This window comes from Heterodontus francisci, chromosome 11 (genome assembly GCF_036365525.1).
Source record: "Heterodontus francisci isolate sHetFra1 chromosome 11, sHetFra1.hap1, whole genome shotgun sequence".
Classification (NCBI taxonomy): domain Eukaryota; kingdom Metazoa; phylum Chordata; class Chondrichthyes; order Heterodontiformes; family Heterodontidae; genus Heterodontus; species Heterodontus francisci.
The window spans coordinates 96,057,667-96,081,407 of NC_090381.1; the positions used below are offsets into that span (position 1 = coordinate 96,057,667).

The window sequence follows — 23,741 nt, forward strand, 5'->3', positions numbered from 1 at the left end:
ATGCTATACAGAATTGTGTTACAAAAGTAAAAGATAAACTTTACCAGTCAAAACATACTGTAGTTTACACAATGTAAAGATAAAAATCAAACTAAACTGTAGTATTTACTATGTAAAGAATAACAAATTAGCCATCTCATTTATAGATGGCATTAGGAGAACTAGTGCAAGAAAATAAATATTCCACCAAAATAATACACATGCTATTCTGAGGCTAGGGCTAAGCATATTGGGATCCAAACTCCTTAGCTATAGCTCCAGCAGAATGGGATTTAAAGGCCAGAAGATATTCTGAGTCCTAGCCTACAGTGGGAGATCCTATGGTTTCTTGTCAAGGCGGAGCCTCCAAGCTAATGAAATGGAGAGGGAGTGGTCAGTGCCATGGACTCCCTACGTTGGCTGTTCTTGGCCTCGCAGAAGAGTGCATAATTTCCATAGCCTGGTACATCCAAAGAGAAGAGGCAAATCAGCCTCTTTCCTAGGTTTTGACCGTGATCTGTATCCTCACAGGTAAGAAATTTGAAGGGAAATATTTTCCCCCCTTATAAAGGAGCACTGTGCATGTTTCCGGAGCTTCCTGAGCACTTCATTCCCCTTCCATTAACTGTTGAACCCCAGCGGACTTTCTGACCTGTGGGAACAGGCCGGTGCCCGATATGAACCCCAGTGGCACAGGGTGCCTGCAGCTCCAATTCAGATTAGGTGACCTTCCACCGACCCCGCATACTCCAGCCTGACCTAGGAGTGCTAAAAGTAGAGAAGTGCCCCATTCCACAAGACTGACCTACCACACCTTCACAATAAGCAAAACATTTCACCAAATCAAACTGTCCAGAATTGCATTTCAAACCGTAGCTCAGCCTTGTGGTTTTAGTTAAATGTTTGTTCCTCATTCTGTTATTTTTCACCTTCCATCTCAACTTTTGAAAAGAGCTTTGCTTCCATTTAGTGCTACCTCTGACAACCTGTGTGAAGCTGCTCAATAACTTTTTATCAGGCACCACAATTCCAACCAATGCTTTGCACGAGGATTTCTTTCTGGAATGTTACAGCAGCAAAGTGAACAGGCCCAGATCTGTGCCTATGACTCCTCACATGGTGAGCTCATGGTTGTGATCACATCACTATGGGAAATTGTGAAGCAGCCAGGCACTATCCACAGAAAGAGAAAGAAAAAATAAAACTTGTGGTCCAATAGTTCTATTTTAATAGGGCTCCTTCACTTGGTCTATGGGAAAATGCCGACTCCTAACATACTTTGTGTAGTGAAGAATAAAAAGAACCAGTACTGAATCTATCCTGGATAACATGGGCAAGGCAGGTTGTGAATTAAGATCCCAAAATGTGAATCATCACATCTACTGAGGACTTGCAAGTGAAGGGGAGACAGGTCACAAGGCAATAAGTATCACAGAAATAGGGAATTGGAAATAGACCACGTACTTGTGCAGCAGATCAAACATTAGATATGTTCTATTGTCACACTCACACATCTCCCTTTTTAATTTACAAAAATACTGTGTTGGCAGCATTGTTTTGTTACTATGCATTTTCAGAGACTTCAATATTTAATAGTTTCATTTTGTATTAAGGGAGACAAAGATATGGCACACTCCTACAGATCTAATAAGATTCCAATACTCTTATAGTGCATTTCTAATTCACAAAGACTAAAATCACTAGGTGTACAGTCCATAATGAAGCTGAAGCACCGAACACACAAGACCACAGAATACTTGCTGCTTTTAGAATTCTAAAAATAAGCAGGCACCAGATAACTACTGGTTGTGTTCCAGTTGGACTGGGGACTTGTAAAAAAAATTCACAGACCTGAGTGTTTTATATGATTTCAAGCAACTTCTTTCACAGTCAAAACATCCCTTTTGAGATGTTATTAATTAAATGGTGACTGCTATTAAGGGACTTTAAAAAAAAAAATTCAACAGTGTCAAGAGTGTACAGTTAAGAGAGCACTATAGAAAGATTGGCACACATATTCATGTTTCACCATTGATTCAATTTAAATGTCAGTTGGGATTGAGTTAAGCCAAACCAGATCATCAGGATAGGTAATTAATAGTGAATGAGGGGTTTTGATAATTCTTTTGAAAAAAAAGTCAAATGTGCATCAGTACCTCTCTCCTCTGTGTGCTGTTTTTAATTCATCAATCATGCTGATGATTTAAAATGGTCCCGAATACAAATTGATTTGATGTATTTATGCCCAAATGCTGTGTTGGATTTCAGTGTGTTTGAGACTTAACCAAATTTTCTAGTTGATGAGGCTTTCTATTCTTAATTCTAATAAATTAGTGTTGCTCAGTTATAGCAGTGTGACACAGCTTATTAGTAATTTAATATCGCTTGTGTGTGTGTGTGTATATATATATATATATATATATATATATAAAGCAATATATAGGGTAGTCATTCTGCACTATAGCATCTTAAAATGAGATGAATGTTATTATCAACATGTTCTTAGATGGTATTGTTTGAGAGAGGAATGTTGTCCAGGACACTGGGAGAAATCCCCAAACCGTTTCAAATAATGCCATGGAATCGTTATGTCAACTGAATAATTGAACAAGCTGATGGGATCTCTGTTTAATATTTCTTTCAAAAGATGGCATCTCGAATAATGTAGTGCTTCCTGAATACTACTGTTGAGTCAGCTAGATTATGTACTCAAGCCATATTATGAGGTTTGCACCCTTAGGTTCTTCCTAACTCAGCCTTACTGTCAATGGAAGCAAAGAGCTTCACCTGAAAGAGGAAAGAAAGATCATTGCCTGCTGTCCCGCATTCTTGTATGTTTGGCTACAGAATGGTATTGGCCACTGCTTGCGAACAGATTAGTTGACCACCTTCTTGGTCAGGGAATGGAGCACAATGTAGGATAATTTAAGAAAAAGATGAAAGCATTATGGTGCTCAGCTGTTTTAATTACTTTTTATCCCCATTCTCTGCTCCTCTACTTTCTCTGTACTGGCTACTTTCAGTTGTCAGGGAGATAGCCCAGAGCTCTGTTCATTTATTTCCTACTAAGAGGTGCACAAGACTGGCACTCTGTCCCATTTTCAGTCAGAAGTTCTGGACTCAATTTGACACCTACATGCAATGACATGGGATTGGACACTCTCTGCGGATAGAATGGTGAGAACCCACATCCTATCGCTGCTTGGCATAGAGTTATCGTTCCAACACATTCTATTATGCAGATGTTAGATGCGCAATAATAACCCATTAGTTTGGAAAATGTTATTTTTTTCTATCTTGGGAGTATATCATTAAACAAGGTAGGTAAAATACATTTTAAATACAGATAGGTATTCTCTCACTGTACTGTTCTGAAATGTTGGCCAAGTTTTCATAAATGTTGACTGCTGTATGGTCCCAAAAGTGGAAGAGACATTTTCCTGAAAACATAACTAGTGTGTCAGAACGCTACACCGAGGAAAAAGCCACTCGCGTTTAAATTACCAATATCTCATCATGAGCCATTTAATTTAGAAAATAAACTGCTGCAGCCCCTTAATCAAGGACCTGATGAAAGATTCTTTTGGAGGGGAGTAAAAAGAATTGTGCAGGGTGAGCAATGTAGTGTGGAGGGGGGTGCAGTGATGATTCACCAGGATGTTGCCTGGGATGGAACATTTAAGCTATGAAGAGAGGTTGGATAGGCTTGGGTTGTTTTTGCTGGAGCAGGGAAGACTGAGGGTGACCTGATTGAGGTGTACAAGATTATGAGGGGCATGGACAGGGTGGAAAGGGAGCAGCTATTCCCCTTAGTTGAAGGGTCAGTTACGAGGGGTCACAAGTTTAAGGTGAGGGGCGGGAGGTTTAAGGGGGATTTGAGGAAGAACTTTTTTACCCAGAGGGTGGTGACGGTCTGGAATGCCCTGCCTGGGAGGGTGGTAGAGGCAGGTTGTCTCACATCCTTTAAAAAGTACCTGGATGAGCACTTGGCATGTCATAACATTCAAGGCTATGGGCCAAGTGCTGGCAAATTAGGTAGACAGGTCAGGTGTCTTTAATGCATCAGTGAAGACTCGATGGGCTGAAGGGCCTCTTCTGCACTGTATTATTCTGTGATTCTGTGAATGTCAAAACCTCTTTTGAGTCAGGGCTATTAAATGACACAAAAAAATCAGATTAAATAGCTTGTGGCACAGTGGCGCAGTGGTTAGTACCGCAGCCTCACAGCTCCAGGGACCCGGGTTCGATTCTGAGTACTGTCTGTGCGGAATTTGCAAGTTCTCCCTGTGACCGTGTGGGTTTTCGCTGGGTGCTCTGGTTTCTTGCCAAAGACTTGCAGGTGATAGGTAAATTGGCTGTTGTAAATTGCCCCGAGCATAGGTAAGTGGTAGGGAATATGGGATTACTGTCAGGTTAGTATAAATGGGTGGTTGTTGGTCGGCACAGACTCGGTGGGTCGAAGGGCCTGTTTCAGTGCTGTATCTATAAATAAATAAATGGCATTGTTGCAGGAAATATAGTCTTGGATATGGGCATGTACTTTGGTTTTTTTAAATGAAAGTTCTTATTTAAAAATTGACTTATAGGTTTTCCTGTATTATTGACATGTTCAAATAAAACCAAAACATTATGCAAATTCAATTAAAGGTATAAAGTTAATCTTATTGGAGGTCTGCAACAGTGATGTCTTTCAGGCCCTTCAGTTAATATATGGGAAATGTGGTTGGGATCTGGCTTGAAAACACGGGCAGTTTGTTACATTCTGCAGTATTTGCGTGAAACACAGACATGATAAAAATAAAACAAAATTAATGGAAAACCGGGCATCAGATTAACGTCAAAGCATTACTGTCCTCTACTTGCTTTTCAGAGTTAATGTTGGGTTGCTAAAATTTATATGATCTTCAGAATAATATCAAGATTTGTATTTGCACCTCCAGGCTGATCCTGATGATTCACAAGCTCAGTCAGTAGGATTTTAAATATAAAGTGCGGTGCTGTGTCACTGTGGTCATTGTGTCAACATAGTGAATGCAAATAGCAACACTGGTGGTTCTAGGGCTAAAGAAACAAAATCTATAAGTAAATAATAAAACTCTGTTTTTGAAAGCCTTTTAAGGTAAACCAGTTCTTTCCTAGAAAAAGGACAGAAACATGAATTGGCCTCACTGCAAAACTGTTTTATTTCGAATCTATTTTTCCTTTCAATATTGTACTCCAGAGGAATATTAGTTCTGGGAAATGGAAAATATTTTCTTTCCTACCCACTATCTCCCTCCCCCTTTAGTAGGCAAATTGAGTTTATGCTTTTCAAGTGTATCAATCAAGTAGAATTCCTGGTCATCCATTTTTGAATGTAGTGCTTCATTCATCAAAAATCATACCAGTCTAATTCTGTAGCTCAGTGGAAGAGGATCATATTCCCCACGAGACATCCAAAATCCATAAATTTCAGTTTCTGATCCACACACTGTTTATATTAGGACATGTCCACACACTGGTTCTATCATACTAGTTTCTCATTCTGAAGATCAACAAATCTGCAAGTGGACATGCCACACCCTCTATCAATATAAATACAGTATATTTTAAAGGCTAGAAAGTCTTTAGATGACTCAATGGTTACTGTCCTAAAAGTGCTCCCATTTATCTATTTTGGTCAATTTTTGGACTCATTGCTGGGGTACTTTCATTTCTGGCACCCAGTGTCAGCACTGAGCATTTCCAGATCACATTTACAATGGTTTGATGCAAAGTAAAGCTCTGTTCCTTTGCCAATAACTGCTTTCGCCCAATCTCTGAAGACCCAGATCTTAGTGTGTGATTGTGTAGCAGTGTGATTTTTTTTCCATATCCCGTCTTTCAATTAGCATTAAATTCTGGAGAAGTTCATGCTTTGGCCCTGTGCCCATTACAAAGTGAGCTAGACTTCAGAATCACATTTCTCTAGCTTTCTCTTTATTACATCTGAACTCTTTTATTAGATTATAGCATTTAAATCACTTCCTGGTAACCTTTATTCTCTAAAGATGACTATTTCCATGTTTTATCCATAACAGTTAATAATCTATCACCACCATTTTTGATCAGATTTCCATGGGACAAATGCTACAAGATTTTGGGAGGTTCTTGGGAATGTTTCTGCTTGTTCTGATCTCTTTCACCATCGGCCTGACTCAATTGTATGACAAGGAATTTTCGACAGTGGAAGGCAAGGACTGTTTAGGAATCTTCTGTGAGCAACAAAGCAAGAGCACCTTCCATTCGTAAGTTGATACGCAATTTTGTGGCAAATATTCAGTTAAGTGTTTAATTTTTGGCTCAACTCTTCACAATAGCATGTTACTATGCTGTATTGTTTTAATTAATTTGTTTTTCAAGCACTAATATCCAAACATTAGAAAACAAGTCTTTTTTGGTAATAAGATCCGTCTTCACTGTCTCTGAATTTTCTCAACTGAGCTTCTAATTCCTCAGTCAGAAGATGGGTTCACCATGTTGTCTCAAGGCACAGATTCTAGACCTGAGCAAGATTTCAGTTTTTACAGTTATTGTCATTTAAAGGCCTGAATGATGCTGTCATTTATTTTCCTTTGATGTTTTGACTCATTCAAACACATTATCTTTGATCTAGCTGTACTCAACAGCCTGCTTGCCATTCTCATGTTGTACCACAGTTGTGTATGTTTCATATTTAATTCTCTGGGTTAGCAAAGAGAGGTTTCAGGAGCTTGAGTTTCCTGCATCTCTTATGATACAGTTTCAGCTGTCCTGATGTGATGTCAACTTGCTCAGCATCCAGCCTTCACTGAGGCATGTGTGCAAGCAGGAGAGGGCAGAAACTAATGGGTGAGAAGAAGGGAATGAGAAGAAATCAAATGTAAATTATATTTGCTGCAATCTCAGTCATCAAGTAACATCCCCATTTCATGCTACCTCTAATAAAACATATGGAAAGCTTGTTTTAGAAAACGGGAAGGAATTGTTCTTTTAAAAATGTCAAACCTGGGTGGTGAGGTGGCATGGCTCATTAGAGCTGCAATATCATTCTTAGATATGCAATCTCTCGTAAACTGGATTGTCAGTCTCCATGTGTCACTCTAAAGATCTGCCAGAGGCTAACCACTTCCCCAGAGAAAGGGAGGGAATATCCTAAGGAGTCATTTCTGTGCTATTCTTATGCTAATGTACAGTTTCGAATGGCACTGACAGAGATCTCTCTGCGAACTGCAGATAGTGTGTGCCATAATAGAAATGAAAAATATTGTACTTTGCTGGTTTTGGTGCTCTAAGCATCAAGTTGACCAGTGTCCCTCTTCTCATCCTCTCGCATCAGTGTCCAGGATAGATTTCAAGTGCCAATTCAGTAGAGCTCCAACATCTAATCAGCTAATGTAAGTATTGCTGTGTCTTGTAGTCTCCTGTTCTTCGAGATGGCAGGCCTGTTGTAATTCACTGTCTCTTCTTCCACTAGGTTTTTTGGGACCTGCTATGCCCTGTTCTGGTACATTTTCTCCCTGGCACATGTGGCACTGTTTGTCACAAGGTTCACTTACACTGACGACCTCCAGTCTTTTGTTGGAGCACTCATCATTGGCACGTATAACGTGGTGGTTGTGATCGTCCTGACTAAACTACTAGTAGCCATGCTACACAAAAGCTTCCAGATGATAGCTGTAAGTCATGTGATTGGTGATCATTTTTTAAAAAATCACTGCAAGTTATATTCTTATCATAGAATTTACAATAGGTCCTTCCTCCCCCACCCCCCAAAACAGGTCTATGCTGGTGTTTATGCTCCACACAAGCCTCTTTCCACCTTACTTCCTCTCACCATATCACCAAATCCTACTATTTATTTCTTCCTCGTGTACCTATCCAGCTTCCCCTTAAATGGTTCTGTGCTGTTCATCTCAACCACGCCACATGGTTGCGAGTTCCGCATTCTCACAATTCTGAGTAAACATGTTTCTCTTGAATTCTATATTGGATTCATTAGTGACTATATATTTATGGCTCCTAGTCATTCAAGTTTTTAAGATAATATTGCTGTCTTTTACTGGCCGAGACTGAATGTAACTGTAAGGATTAATCCATTGAGTCTATGACCGTCATTTATATACTATGATCATTTTTACAAGGTTTCTTTTAGTCTTTCCCTAATATTATAGTGTAATACAAGCACAAACACTTCACTGCTACTAGTCCATAGCAGGAAATAGAAGTCCCTTTTACATTATGCACCAGAACACGTGCCAGTTTCTTAAGTTCTGGTCCTATCATAGGGCATCTGTATGGAAACTCAGGAACTGTCAAAATCTCAGAAATTGACCCTTACTATATATGAATGTGGCAGATATATTTGATAATTAACAAGTTTCAGTTGTGTGCTCATCCATGCGGCTTTCTAATCTTCTGTGTCACAGAGTTCTCTGTTATGTCAATCCACATGTTAACTATTGATTGCAGTCATGGGCTGCAAAATTTTGTTGTATCACATCGGTATTTTTAGCGTTATGGGTGCTATTTTGGTTCCAAATTGGCATTCGTGGCATAGGCACACACCTGGTGTGAGCTGCACCCGATGCCATCTTGGGTAGGACATTAGTGCGGGAGCAGGGACCGTGTGCTAGAAGTATGTAGAGTATGCAGGTCGTGACGTAAGTCAGTGAGTGACATTGATTTGATACCAGCATTGCCATTTTAAGAGTTCAAAACCCCGGCTAATGCCCTCTCTCAACCTCGCACAGCTGAACACGTATTCAGCAGCAGGAAGGACCCCCCACCAGCGCTATTAAAGAGAACATCAACTACTTTCAGGTCAGTTGCTGACTGATTTCGACAGGCTGTTGCTGAGTTTGTAAAGGTTGTTAGTGGTTTGTACTGTTACTTAAAGTTGCTGAAGACTACAGCGTGTGGTGTAGCCGGTGCTGAAGGATCTAGTCCTAACTTGAAGGATCCTGCTCAGACTACTTCCACCAAGTCTTAGTGCAGTAATTTGTACCCCCCTTGACCTGTAGCATGACAGGGAGAATGAGCAGAGGTGACACAAAGGAGGACAAGCTTCTCGATGAGTTACGAGGACGAAGGGGAGAAGGGCTCTCAGCAGGAAGCCATATCTGCCAAAGGTCTTCAGGGAGCAATTCTCCTACCTCCACCTTAGTGAGGAACAGTGTATCAAATGTCTTCTTTACTCAGGGTGTGCTCACTGAAATCTGACAGCTGTTACAACTACAACTGCAGCCTTAAAGCAGGGCGAGGACAGCATTGTCAGTAGCTGTGAAGGCAACTGTGGCCATGTACTTTAGTGTGTCAGGCTCCTTCCAGGCTGGAAAAGGCATCTCCCAGTTTGCCTTGTTGCATGAGGGAGGTCTCTGAGGCTCTGTATGCAAAGAGAGTTGAATACATTGCATTCACAAAAGTAAAATAATAAAGTTGCTGGAAATCTAAAATAAAAACAGAAAATGCTGAAACTACTCAGCAGTACAAGCAGTGTCTACGGAGAGAGAAACAGAGTTAATGTTTCAGGTTGATGAACTTTCATTAGGATTTGGTCACTTCAAGGATTCTGCTCAGACCACTAGCTCCCAGACATGGATGCAGTAGATGTCCTGCAGTATGACACAGAGAATGAGCAGAAGTGACATAGAGGAGGACATGCTGCTCAAAGAGAGAGGAAGAGGAGGGGTTCTGATGAAAGGCCATTGACTTGAAACATTAACTCTGTTTCTCTCTCCACAGATGCTGCTAGACCTGCTGAGTATTTCCATCATTTTCTGTTTTTATTTTACATTTCATTCTCTCTTGCAAGAGAGAAGCAGGAGGAACGAGAATTCACAAGGCTCCCCCATGGTGCAGGGTGCACACATGACGCTTTGTGGACTTTGCATGTCAATTCTGAGACGTACCTCGACCTGAAGGGATTCCACTCCCTCAATGTCCAGCTGGCGTCCGACCATACTCGGCGCATCATGCAGGTCAGTGCCCATTTTAGTGGCAGCAGTCATGATGCCTTCATTCTGCAGCAGTCCAGTGTACCATCTGCATTTGAGCCCCCATGACAAACTAGAGGGTGGCTACTGGATGATGAGGGATACCCGCTGACGGCCTGGCTAATGACTCCAGTGTGCAACCCACTCACACATGGGCAGCATGCATAAAACAAAAGCCATGCTGCCACACAAAATGTAATCAAGCAGACCATTGGGGTACTTAAATAATGCTTCAGCTGCTGGACTGCTCTGGAGGAGCTCTGCAGTACTTGGCAGAGGGAGTGGCAAGATTCATCGAGGTCTACTGTATGCTGCATAACCTCGACATCATGAGGGCGCAGCCCTAGCCACCAGGTATGTGGCAAACAGCTGAGGAGGAGGAAGGGAAGAGGCAACCAAAACATCCTCTTTCTGGCTGGGCTGTCTGTGATCTTGCTCATTGACTCATCGGACCGTGGTACCAGTGAATGCTACCCCAATTAGGACTCTGAGTGTACCTACACCACATAGACTACAATGGTTCAAGAAGGCAGCTCACCATCATCACCCCAAAGACAATTAGGGATGGGCAATAAATGCTGGCCATGTCAGCAATGCTCAAAACCCAAGAACAAATAAAAAAAAATCCCCATTCACCAATGGTTCCATATCTTACCTTCCCTCTGTTACTGATTATCACAGTGTCCTCTTGGTGACATTTGTTAAAATAAAAGCCACCGTAAAACAAACATTCCAAACCAAATTTATTAATCAAACCATATGAAAGTCAACTAATTCCCCTTGGGCATTCCCTTAATACGAACTAGGAGCAGGAGTAGGCCACTCGGCCTGGCCTAGTGCTCCTATACAATGCTACCCAGTGATTGCAGCATGGCTGGTGGAAGGGTGCTGACTTTCAATGGAGGATACTGCAGATGGCCTTGCAGGACAACTTCAAGCAGCTGTGGGCCTTGAGGGCTTGACTTCGGACTGCACTGCCTCAGCATGGGCAGCTCCAATCTGGCTGACAGACTGTTGGGCAACAACAAGTGTACGGGTCGTGTGGCAGTCCTGGGAGCACGGGTTCTGTCGTTCTGAGAGAGGACAGCAGATTTGTGCTCCATGGAGCCACTGCCTCACCCCCGGAGAGGCATCTCAGCAATCCTAGCAGTGTGTTGGAGGACATATTGCTGCACTGTTGTGATACCCTACAAGCCCTTTTGAACACTGGTATCTGCAGCAATGATAGCAGTAGACAGAGATTACGTGGCAGCAAGCTGAACTTGTATGTTGAGTGGCTTCTGCTTGTGCTGCAGTGGAGGCTGGGACATCAGCCATCAGATGCTGCACCATGGTCGGGTCCACAAGTGTTCTCATGGAGCTGGCCATGATTTCCACGCTGGAAAAGATGGGCTTCAAGTTCTGCACAAAGTCCTGTGCTAAGTTGGTGCCGGAAACCTCCATGCTCCTTGGCAGGCTTTCTGGCAAGTCAGCCAATAACCAAGCATTTTAGTTTGCATATCCATCAGCCTTCTTCTGTAGACGATCCCAGCAAAATTCTCACCTGAGTCCTCTGCAGCAGAACTCCGTATGTGACCTCACTCCTGGCTGAGCAGGTCCCTGTGTTACCCTTGTCCCCTACCTTGACTGCAGGCCACTTGTGCCCAGTGTATCATCACGGGCAGATCATCTGATGTTCGTACAGTGTCAGTATCTGAGCTTCCAGAATGAGAGCAAGTGACAATGTTTCTTCTTTATCAATGTCTTCCTGCACTTCCACCACTTTATCTTCCACCACTGCCTGGCCAGGTGGCAGTGCTTGGGTGTCTGAAAGGAAAAAAGAAAAAGGGTAGGGTTGTGGTGAGGGGAGGAAAGCAAGAGGTACATGTGTACACCATGTGAAGCTTTTATATCAGGTAAGGTTGTGGGTTGAGGAGGAAGTGGGATGTGAGGATTAAACATGAGAATATTGTCATCTTCAATGGATTCAGCCCCGCTGCTGACTACAGCCTCAATTACAGCCTGTCCAATAACTGTGAGCACTGTCTCCTCAATGGTTGAGAGGACATACAGCTGTCCCTGTGTCCCACCGGTTAGCTGCTGCTGGCTCCGGTTATGCGGCACATTGTCTTGCAAGAGAGAGGAAAGTGTGTCATGCAGCCTGTTTGGCTAATGTGGCTGTCATGGTTGAATAGCTGGCTGTGCGTGCAATCTGTGAGATGTGGGTTTGAGGCTTGCAGCAGTGTTAAGTGTGTGAGGATGACATGAAGCTATGAATGTTAGGTGTGAGTCGTGATTGTTAGACATTATTAGTAGGTGAGTGAAGGGGGTGTGGTTCATTGAGCAGTGTGTGAGACTATTAGCTCAGTTGGTTGGATATGGCATTTGAAGTTACATTCACTAACCTTGACTTTAAACTTCTTGCAGCAATGCATCGAGATCCTCAGCTACACTGCTGACATTGACCGTGTCAACTGTCTGATCCCACTGGCTTCATACTTTCGGTCTGGAGGGCCTCCTGGCTCCCTGTGGGTGGAGCATTCCTCTCCAACTCCTGAACCAAGGTCTCCAGTGTAGCATCTGAGAACCTTAGAGCATACTCTCTCCCTGTTGCACCATAATCACTGTTCTTGCATGTTTGAGACTCTACCCCAGCCACTTCCAGCATCTGCTGTGCCAGAATGTACTACCCCTTTAAGAAGTACAGGATGTCTTTAAGTGGTGCCAGTCTTGCACAAACTTGGCCCCTCTTGGTTGCAATCGTTGAAATGAGCAGGCTGCACAAAGTTTGCCTGCTGCCTGCTTTGGAAGCAACAGATGTAGATTAATCGTGCATAACGATCCCCGCCCCGATTTTTGAGGGTTGTTCAATTTCATCCCCATTATGTCACTATAGCATGCAAGAAGAAAGTAAAAATGCTGTAAATTTGATGTCAGCAGCATTGATTCATGCATTCTGGAGGCTGGATTTAACAGGCACCCCGGAGACAGGCTGGGAGGCGGGGGGGCCCCATAGAATTGTGATGGGAGGCAGGGGGCGGAGTGACCATTGCCCTCCTGTCACATCACAATTAAGTTGGGGGTGGGTAAGGCCGAAGATGGCATTCTGCACAGAGGCCTTTGAGGTCTTTAGGTGGCCAATTGTTAACCACTTAAAGGCGTCTTCCTACCGACGCTGGAATTAAACCAACAGTGTGGGGCCTCCGCCACGTGGGGAGATTACTCAGTGAAATGAGGCAGCATCCCTGTGGGCTTGGTGGGGGCTGGCCTCCTCTGTGGGCAATCTGTAGCCCGCAGAGGGCATCTGGCTGCAAACAACCCACCTCCTTAACATACTCCCTGCATTCATCGTCCACCCTACCAACCACACCCCCATCGTGGGGGACTGCGACTGGCCCCGACGACCCTGCCTCACTTACCTGGGGTCCGGGGCTCCAGCGCTGGGCCTGGTCCCAGGCCTGTTGTACTATCGGCAGTGGCCACGGCTTCCGGTGGCACTGCTGATACTACTGAGCTGTCGGTCCTGTGATTGAGCTTTTGGAGGCAGCATCTCCCAGTGCCCGGCTGTTAATTGCCTGAGTGCTGTTGAATTGCACTGGGGGGGGCTCCGATCGGCCAAGTTTGGGTTTACCTCACCATTTTGGCCTGGCGCCAGGAGCCCCACAAGCACGACTAAATCCAGCCCTGAGCTCCTGAATAAGCAACTTTGAGATATATATTGGCACCATTGAGGTCTGAGAGTAAATTTTCCATTATGGGTGCTGTTTACGCCCCAATGATCAGAAGTGGATGCTAAGTTTACCCAAATTGATCTATACTTTCTACACCCAATTTTCCATTCTCAGCCCAATGTCATGTGTAGCTTCAGGTGCAGATTTGGATGTATGCAGGGAGTACAATAGTGGTGAGAGAAGAAGTGTCGGAGTATAGAGACAAAATTCCTTCTGAAAAGCTGAAGGGCATTTCAACTCATTAGCAGTCTTTGCCTGTGCTGAAGAGGGCTAAACAGTGATCATCAAATATGAAGTGAAAGGAAGCCCCACGTGCAGGGATGAGCCTGTGAGCAGGTGATGGAGCGGCCCAGTGCCTGACCTACTGTTGATGGCCATTGTAGTGGAGGTGTCACTGCATGCACTAGTCATGAATAAATGGCACCTTAGAGAACCATCCCCATAGATCAATATTGAAGCATGTCAGCAAAGAGGTGGAGATGATATTCAGGCCACAGATGTCTAGTACTGTCACTGACTATGCCAGCTCTATGTACTGTTGGCTACTGTCATCCTTGCAGTAAGTTACATAGCTATGTATCTGCCCCTCTGCTGAGCTGGACTGTCTGAGGACACTTCCTCACAGCCATTTTCAGGTAGGTGCATCCGAATATGTTTGGGGCCAATCTGGCTTTTCAGCACCACATAAAAAATGGCTTACTGTGATTGCAATGTTCCCAACATTATCTTCTACAGACATTTGTACCTATGCCATGGATTTTCTGGTCCAGCCTCCCTTAGGAATAGGAGCCTTTGCACATACTGATTTTCTGCCAAAGCAAGTCTGTAGATATGGGTGAGGGGGCCACAAGACTGTGAACGCAGAACACCTCTGGTACAATCTCCTCTTCCTGGTATCCCGCTGATAGCTCTGTTTCCTCCATAAAGATCAAATAAGTGGAATTTCTAATTGAAAATCCATTGGTAGCGGTAATAGTGTTGGTGGCAATTAAAGTGAATTAGAATTGGCTCAGTGGCTCGAGAGAACTTTAATGTCAGCAGACAAAATAACAAATAAGAAAAAGAGTCAAGAAGTGACTGTAAATGCTAACCTTACTGTGTCCTTTATACAAATGACATACACTTATTATCTCGCAACTCAGGATGTCCATTTTACATGGGTATAAATATAAATGCACATCCCACATTAAGAATAGCAAAAAATAGTGTTTGGGATGTGCCCTTCCACATTTTGATATTTAAATGAAGCTATCGCTTGTTTTCAGCAGGTACTTTATGACTCAGGGTTTCAACAGCCAGAAATTTGCACATTTTTGAGCAAACCCCATTGGAAAATACTCCATCTTGTGTTACAAAAGTTGGAATCTTTGAGCTTCTACATCATGTAGGCACGTGAGCATTCAAAATTGACAGCCAAGAAAAGGCCAGCTGGTCCATCAAGCCTGCCCCATACCTTGTGATGCTTGAGCATCATGGCTAAACTCTTCCCCCTGCACCCACTCCCGCCATGTAATCTCCTTGTGGATGCAAAAAGCCAGAAAAACCCAAGGACAAGAAGGAAAAAAATGCTCTTGAAAATTCTTCTCTGACCCTCCTCCCTCAGGCAATCAAAACCAATCCAAGGGATCTTATGGACCAAGTGTTATCCATGAAGCCACTTACCTTCTAGAAATACTTTTATTAAGACACTCACGGTTCACTAATGTCGTTTAGGGAAGGAAATCTGCTGTCCTTACCTGGTCTGGCCTACATGTGACTCCAGATGTGACAGCAATGTGGTTGACTCTTACATACCCTCTGAAATGTCCTAGCAAGCCACTCAGTTGTATCGAACCGCCATGAAGTCAATAAAAAGGAATTAAACCGTACGGACCACCTGGCATTGACCTAGGCACCGGAAACGACAACAGCAAACCCAGCCCTGTCAACCCTGCAAAGTCCTCCTTACTAACATCTGGGGGCTTGTGCCAAAGTTGGGAGAGCTGTCCCACAGGCGAGTTAAGCAATAGCCTGGCATAGTCATACACACGGAATCATATCTGACAATGTTCCAGACACTGCCATCACCATCCCCGGGTATGTCCAGTGTGCAGGACAGACCCAGCAGAGGTGGTGGCACAGTGGTATACAGTAGGGAGGGAGTTGCCCTGGGAGTCCTGAACATCGACTCTGGACACTATGAAGTCTCATGGCATCAGGTCAAACATGGACAAGGAAACCTCCTGCTGATTACCACCTCCCGCCCTCCCTCAGCTGATGAGTCAGTACTCCTCCATGTTAAACACGACTTGGAGGAAGCACTGAGGATGGCAGGGGCACAGAATGTACTCTGGGTGGGGGACTTCAACGTCCATCACCAAGAGAGGCTCGGTAGCACCACTACTGACCGAGCTGGCCGAGTCCTAAAGGACATATATGCTAGACTGGGTATGCGGCAGGTGGTGAGAGAACCAACAAGAGGGGCAAACATACGACCTTGTCCTCACCAATCTGCCTGCCGCAGATGCATCTGTCCATGACAGTATTGGTAGGAGTGATCACCGCACAGTCGTTGTGGTGCCTTCACATTGAGGATACCATCTATCGTGTTGTGTGGCACTACCACCGTGCTAAATGGGATAGATTTCGAACAGATCCAGCAATGCAAAACTGTGCATCCATGATGAGCTGTGCGCCATCAGCAGCAGCAGAATTGTACTCAACCACAATCTGTAACCTCATGGCCCAGCATATCCCCCACTCTACCATTACCATCACCATCAAGCCAGGAGACCAAACCTGGTTCAATGAAGAGTCCAGGAGGGAATGCCAGGAGCAGCACCAGGCATACCTCAAAATGAGTTGTCAACCTGGTGAAGCCACAACACAGGACTATCTGCGTGCCCAACTGCTTAAGCAGCATGCGATAGACAGAGCTAAGTGATCCCATAACCAACTGATCAGATCTAAGCTCTGCAGTCCTGCCACATCCAGCCGTGAATGGTGGTGGACAATTAAACAACTAACTGGAGGAGGTGGCTCCACAAATATCCCCATCCTCAATGATGGGGGAGCCCAGCACATCAGTGCAAAAGATAAGGCTGAAGCATTTGCAACAATCTTCAGCCAGAAGTGCCGAGTTGATGATCCATCTCGGCCTCCTCCTGAAGTCGCCAGCATCACAGATGCCTGACTTCAGACAATTCAATTCACTCCGCGTGATATCAAGAAACGACTGAAGGCACTGGATACTGCAAAGGCTATGGGCCCTGACAATATTCCGGCAATAGTACTGAAGACCTGTGCTCCAGCACTTGCCGCGCCCCGAGCCAAGCTGTTCCAGTACAGCTACAACACTGGCATCTACCCTGCATTGTGGAAAATTGCCCAGGTATGTCCTGTACACAAAAAGCAGGACAAGTCCAACCCGGCCAATTACCGCTCCATCAGCGTACTCTCAATCATCAGTAAAGTGATGGAAGCTGTCATCAACAGTGCCATCAAGCAGCACTTGCTTAGCAATAACCTGCTCAGTGATGCTCAGCTTGTGTTCCGCCAGGGCCACTCAGCTTCTGACCTCATTACAGCCTTGGTTCAAATGTGGACAAAAGAGCTGAACTCAAGAAGGAGGTAAGAGTGACTGCCCTTGACATCAAGGCAGCATTTGACCGAGTTTGGCATCAAGTAGCCCGAGCAAAACTGAGGTCAATGGGAATCAGGGAGAAAACCCTCTGCTGGATGGAGTCATACCTAGTGCAAAGAAAGATGGTTGTGGTTGTTGGAGGTCAATCATCTGAGCTCCAAGACATCACTGCAGGAGTACCTCAGGGTAGTGTCCTCGGCCCAACCATCTTCAGCTGCTTCATCAATGACCTTCCTTCAATCATAAGATCAGAAGTGGGGATGTTCGCTGATGATTGCAGAATGTTCAGCATCATTCGTGACTCCTCAGATACTGAAGCAGTCCGTGTAGAAATGCAGCAAGACTTCGACAATATCCAGGCTTGGGCTGCTAAGTGGCAAGTAACATTCGTGCCAGGCAATGGTAGCCCCTAGGAATGACCATCTTCAACAAGAGAGAATCTAACCATCTCCCCTTGACATTCAATGGCATTACCATCGCTGAATCCCCCACTATGGAGTATTGCGTGCAGTTCTGGTCTACGCATTATAGGAAGGATGTGGAAGCTTTGGAAAGGGTGCAGAGGAGATTTACTAGGATGTTGCCTGGTATGGAGGGAAGGTCTTACGAGGAAAGGCTGAGGGACTTGAGGTTGTTTTCGTTGGAGAGAAGGAGGAGGAGAGGTGACTTAATAGAGACATATAAGATAATCAGAGGGTTAGATAGGGTGGATAGTGAGAGTCTTTTTCCTCGGATGGTGATGGCAAACACGAGGGGACATAGCTTTAAGTTGAGGGGTGATAGATATAGGACAGATGTTAGAGGTAGTTTCTTTACTCAGAGAGTAGTAGGGGCGTGGAACGCCCTGCCTGCAACAGTAGTAGACTCTCCAACTTTAAGGGCATTTAAATGGTCATTGGATAGACATATGGATGAAAATGGAATAGTGTAGGTCAGATGGTTTCACAGGTCGGCGCAACATCGAGGGCCAAAGGGCCTGTACTGCGCTGTAATGTTCTAATTCTAATTCTAAAATCAACATCCTAGGGGCTACCATTGACCAGAAACTGAACTGGAATAGCCATATAAATATCGTGGCTACAAGAGCAGGTCAGAGGCTAGGAATCCTGAGGCGAGTAACTCACCTCCTGACTCCCTAAAGCCTGTCCACCATCTACAAGGCATAAGTCAGGAGTGTGATGGAATACTCTCCACTTGCCTGGATGGGTGCATCTCCAACAACACTCAAGGAGCTTGACACCATCCAGGACAAAGCAGCCCGCTTGATTGGCACCCCATCTACAAACATTCACTCCCTCCACCACCGACGCACAGTGGCAGCAGTGTGTACCATCTACGAGATGCACTGCAGCAACGCACCAAGGCTCCTTAGACAGCACCTTCCAAACCCGTGACCTCTACCAACTAGAAGGACAAGGGCAGCAAATGCATGGGAACACCACCACCTGCAAGTTCCCCTCCAAATCACACACCGTCCTGAGTTCCTACCTCACAAGGACTGCAGCGGTTCAAGAAGGCAGCTCCCCACCACCTTCTCAAGGGCAATTAGGGATGGGCAATAACTGCTGGTCTGGCCATCGACGCCCACATCCCATGAATGAATTAAAAAAAACAGTAAAGTATACAAGCTCCATCAGAATGGAATGTACACTTGACATTATCAACTCCACATAATATGGTTGTCAATGACTTAAATCTATTCTCAGTTGTTCTGAAGATGAACTCACTCATAGGAAAAAAATGCGTAGAAGGAAAGAGTATCCGTTTGTCAAACGTACTGACTCCAGTGGAGATTGTTGAATTTTGACTGTTATTGGCTCGTCAAGTTAATTGTTCTCCTGAGGGGAAAAATTCTAAGAGGAGAAAACTTTATGGAATTTTTTCCGGAAATTAAGCAAAAGCCTCCAGGATCTCAGCTGAAAGCTGTAATCCACATTATTATCATTCAACTATGACCTATTGCATTCCACAGATGACGTTCAAATTATGTCAACAAACCTGGTGCTAAATTGTTCCATTAAGGATTTAATTATCTCTGCCTAAGCTTGCTCAGTCTCCTCAGTCTCCTGCATAAGCAATTAGTAGTGTTTTAGATCACATAAATGCCACAATTTGGTTATCAGTAGCCACCCAGCAAACTGTAAACACACCGCTTACATTTTAAAATTACATTTAGGGGTTTGAGTGCATCAATTTACTGTTGCTAAGTGTGGTAGGATGCAGATTTCTGACTCTGTTCTCTCTACACATTGAGTTTCCTATCTCACACTGGACCACCAGGCAGAGTTCAAGTGCTTCTACAGGGAGTAACATCAGAGGATTGGTCAGCAGAGACCATTTACTCTCACCCCTGGTAGACAGCTAAAGTGACATTGAAAGAAGCTTTACAGGACTCGTGCCCTCTTGACTATGAATTTGTGCATGCTTTATGGGGAGGATAAAAGAAAATATTTTCCCTTAGTCCAATAAGAAGGAATATTTTATACAGCTGCATTGATGAATGACAGTGCTTTATTTTGTTTTTTTCCTTTTATCCCCAAGAACCATGAAGACAAGGAGTGGAAATTTGCCCGTGCAAAGCTGTGGCTGAGCTATTTTGATGATAAATGCACTTTACCCCCACCATTCAATATCATCCCTTCCCCAAAAACTATTTGCTATCTGTTCACGAGTCTCAATAAATTGATCTGCTCTCACACCAGTGCTGGGAAGGTGAAACGCCAAAACAGCCTCAAAGTAAGAAAACATCTGCAAAATTGTAATTACAGAGTCTGAATCATACGGTGCTGAATGACAGAGAAGAGTGATATTTATAGATCTTAAGAAAGTACATGATCAGTAGTTATACTTGCCTAATAATGTGCTGCTCACCTCTGTAAAAAGCAAACGCCCAGTGATAGCAACACATCTGAAATGTTAGGCTTTTCCTATCTTATATTTGGATAATAATACAAAAAATGGGATCCACTTACTAGCATCCTATACAGGATCCAGTGACGGTAAGCTGCTAGCTTGCTTAGACCTTGTACAGTGTGAGCTGTGTGTGCCTCAGTGCCAGATCCTCGACACCCGTACTGTGCACTGGATGAAACCTAACAATAGACAACTGCAGATTTTATTTCACTCAACGCTTATATATCTCTCATTGACAACTGTTGTGCATGCACAGTACAGTAAGGGACCATGGCTCAAGAAAGAAAAGACTTGCATTTATATAAGAGCGTTTTATGCCCTAAAGAGATTCCAGAGCAGGTTGCAGCTAGTGAATTACTTTTGTTATCTATGCAGCTGCAGCAATTTGTACACAGCATTCCACAAATAGTAGATGATATAAATTAATAAATTAGTCTTTCAGTGATGTTGAGGGATAAATCTGACTAAAATACTAGGGGGATTTAAATAATGCCAGGGATCTTTTACATTTACTTAAACAGGCAGAGCAATCCTTAGTTTAATATCTCATTCAGATGGTGCCACTCCCTCAGTGCAACACTAACATGTCAGCTTAGATAATGTCCTGAAGTTCTAAAGTAGGGCTTGTACAACCTTTGGGCTCAAAGGCAAGAATAGTACCACTGAGCCAAACTGGGACCAAGACGAAGAAGATGGAAAGGCTGTGATCCTGGCAGTAACACTGGGATTATAACACAAGTGGGGTCAGTGTGAGAGCACCTCACTTACGTGGGGCTGATAGGAACTGTGCCAATACGGGTGTTAGTTAGATACCGCCTGCTGCCGCAGCCAGAAACATTGGTAACTGGCTGACATCAGGAGGGGTTTTCTGTTCACCCTCCCCCCTCCCACTGTAATCAATAAAATGAAGAAAAATCAATTGTTATCTTTCTTCAAGTTTCTGGCCTGCTTCTCCATCTTGGACGCCTCCCATTGGGCCACATACCCCCTTCTAGAGGCTGGTACACCTAATCGCCCTCTACATACTAGCCTCCAGTGTTATGTTTGGTCCCGAATGGGCTAGGGAAGCAGGAACTCCCAGCACAGGAACTAGATGTTCCTGTCTCTCTGAAAGTTGCCTTGTAAGGGACAGGCGAAGCCTCTACCCCTTACAAGTCCAAGCAGGAATTGCCAACTAATTTGGTATATCTGGGATTCAGTGTTTTACCAAGTCATTCTACAGGAACCCTGCCAGAGTTATGATGGAACAGCTGAGAGAGTTCTGCTCATGTCCACAACTCCTGTAGATTTATGGTACACACTAAGTAAAAGAAAGACTTGCATTTATGTAGCAACCTCAGGTCGTCCCAAAGTGCTTTTCAGCCAATTAAGTACTTTTGAAGTTTAGTCACAGTTGTAATGTAAGAAATGTGGCAGCCAATTTGTACACAGCAAATTCCCACAAACAGCAATGTGATCATGACAAGATCATCTGGGTTTTTTTCAATGTTGGATAAGGGATGAATATTGGCCAGGACAGGATGATTATTGATTTACATCTAATGCTATTTGACTTGCATGTGTCCAAGTCCACAATTGGAGATGTAGATTATAAATTTTCCCCATTTATACCCAATACATAACAGTCATTATTTGAGAGCAGGAAATGCTACGAAGATGATGAGAATCCTAGTTTCTGGTTGTCTGACTTCCCTCCTAAGTACAGAAGCCATATTAATGGTGGTATGTCCTGAACAAGTACTACATATCTTCTGTATGTATTGTGTAGAGTTGATTGTGAAAAATGCGTTAGATTTTATGTTCACCATAATAAGTAGTGTTGGGAATGTTTCCTATTCCCACATTTTAACTGGGAATTCTGTCAGTTGATGTTAATTCATTGAATGATTACTTTTAATAGTGTTGATAGTCTGTGTATTTTTAAAGATCTTGCCCTGTTCCAAACAAATTGAGTTACATTCTCAGCAGTGCTAATGGGGAGGATGCCAAGCCCCAGAAGAAGGGAGAGGAAACCAGAGGGAGAGTCACACTCATGCACTTATTGTTAACCCGTCACTGATATTTACTAAGTGAGCTTAATCAGCTGGGGTATAATGCATGGCAATGGAGATCTAGAAGCAGGGGTAATTAACCCCATCCACCTTTATAACTAATACAGTTGATAGCAAATATAACACATTATATTTATATAGTACCTTTAAATTAGCAAAATGTCCCAAAGCTCTTCACAGGAACAAAATCAGTCAACAATTGATATCGTGCCAGAGAAGGAAATATTAGGATGAGTAAGTAAAAGCTTGGTCAAAGAGTTAGACTTTAAGGAGCATCTTAAAGGAGTTCCTCCCTGTGATACATGTTGGTCTCCACTGCAAGATAAACCATTCTTTTATAATTTTTTTTTGTCTAACAAGGAATGGAAGATGCTCAAGCATAAGCGAGATCAAAATTATCAAAAGGTAATGTGTTGCTTGGTCCATCGTTACCTTACCGCTATGAGACAGAAGATGCATAGCACAGACCAGGCGACTGAAGAGAATCTAAATGAACTGCGCCAAGACCTCTCCAAATTCCGCAATGAAATGAGAGACCTTCTTGGTTTCAGGACAGCAAAATATGCCATGTTCTATTCGCGGAACTAAAAAGTATTCCAGGTTTCATGGGACTAGATGCTGACTTACGTGTTACCATTGTGTTCTGAGTATTACACTGAGGGAAAGGATTTCTTTGTCATCATATTTCATTGTCAGATGCTTATTATTTAATCAGTATTCTGTTTAATGCGATCTATGTTTGGAAATTCTGGAGCAGAAATATACAGTTACTATATATGTATGCAGTTTCTAATTTGTTGGAATACTGCAACACAAATAATTGTAAATAATTTGTTATAAATAGATAGTCATTTTGCCATCTAGGGAGAATGCTTCTGGTATTTATTTCCCTTAAAGAAACTACACATTCTTGTTTCTGCTGTTGATTCATCAGTGGTTAGACTGGACATTCTAAAAATGCATCAGAAACCCAAGAGGCAGATCAAAGATATGGGGGATGAAATCAGGCTTTATGAACACATTAACAAGTTCCCATAAATTCTTATGTAAGCTATTTTAACAAACCCAACAGTTCATTTGACATAAACATGTTAATATTTTCATTAAAATTGTAGACAAAGAAATTTCAAATGAATGTTTGAAAACTTCCATTTAAAAATCAGGCACTGTGCAATTTCAACCTTATAATCTTGTTTATAATCAAAACATCAGGGTTGCATATCTGTGTACACTAATAAGTATGGTGTGATCAATGTCAGTAAAATGGTTCTTTTGATTTAGCTTGCATTTAATTAAGGTTTGAAATATATTTTTCACCGTGCTTTCTTTGCTGTAAGGAATGTCGACCCGAGGGAACAGTACATTTTCAGAGGAAGCTTCATATGTGGCCTGTAACAGTCAAGTAAATATGAATCTTCAAAGTTGACCCAAGCAGTTGATCTCATGGCATTAATTTAGTATACTAGACACGGTT

The 23,741-nt window shown here is 43.3% G+C and overlaps 1 protein-coding gene across 9 annotated transcripts in view; it reads left to right on the forward strand.

Moving 5' to 3' along the window:
* The window catches only part of trpc1 (transient receptor potential cation channel, subfamily C, member 1), a 74,840-nt gene extending 51,964 nt beyond the window's left edge, over positions 1-22,876 (forward strand). For all 9 annotated transcript variants that reach the window (XM_068041543.1, XM_068041538.1, XM_068041541.1 and 6 more), the window contains 4 exons: positions 6,070-6,245; positions 7,454-7,655; positions 19,845-20,039; positions 22,628-22,876. In XM_068041543.1, coding sequence (XP_067897644.1) covers positions 6,070-6,245; positions 7,454-7,655; positions 19,845-20,039; positions 22,628-22,855 — 801 coding nt within the window. In that variant the 3' untranslated portion in view covers positions 22,856-22,876. The remainder of the gene's footprint in view (positions 1-6,069; positions 6,246-7,453; positions 7,656-19,844; positions 20,040-22,627) is intronic.
* The last annotated feature ends 865 nt before the right edge of the window (positions 22,877-23,741 follow it).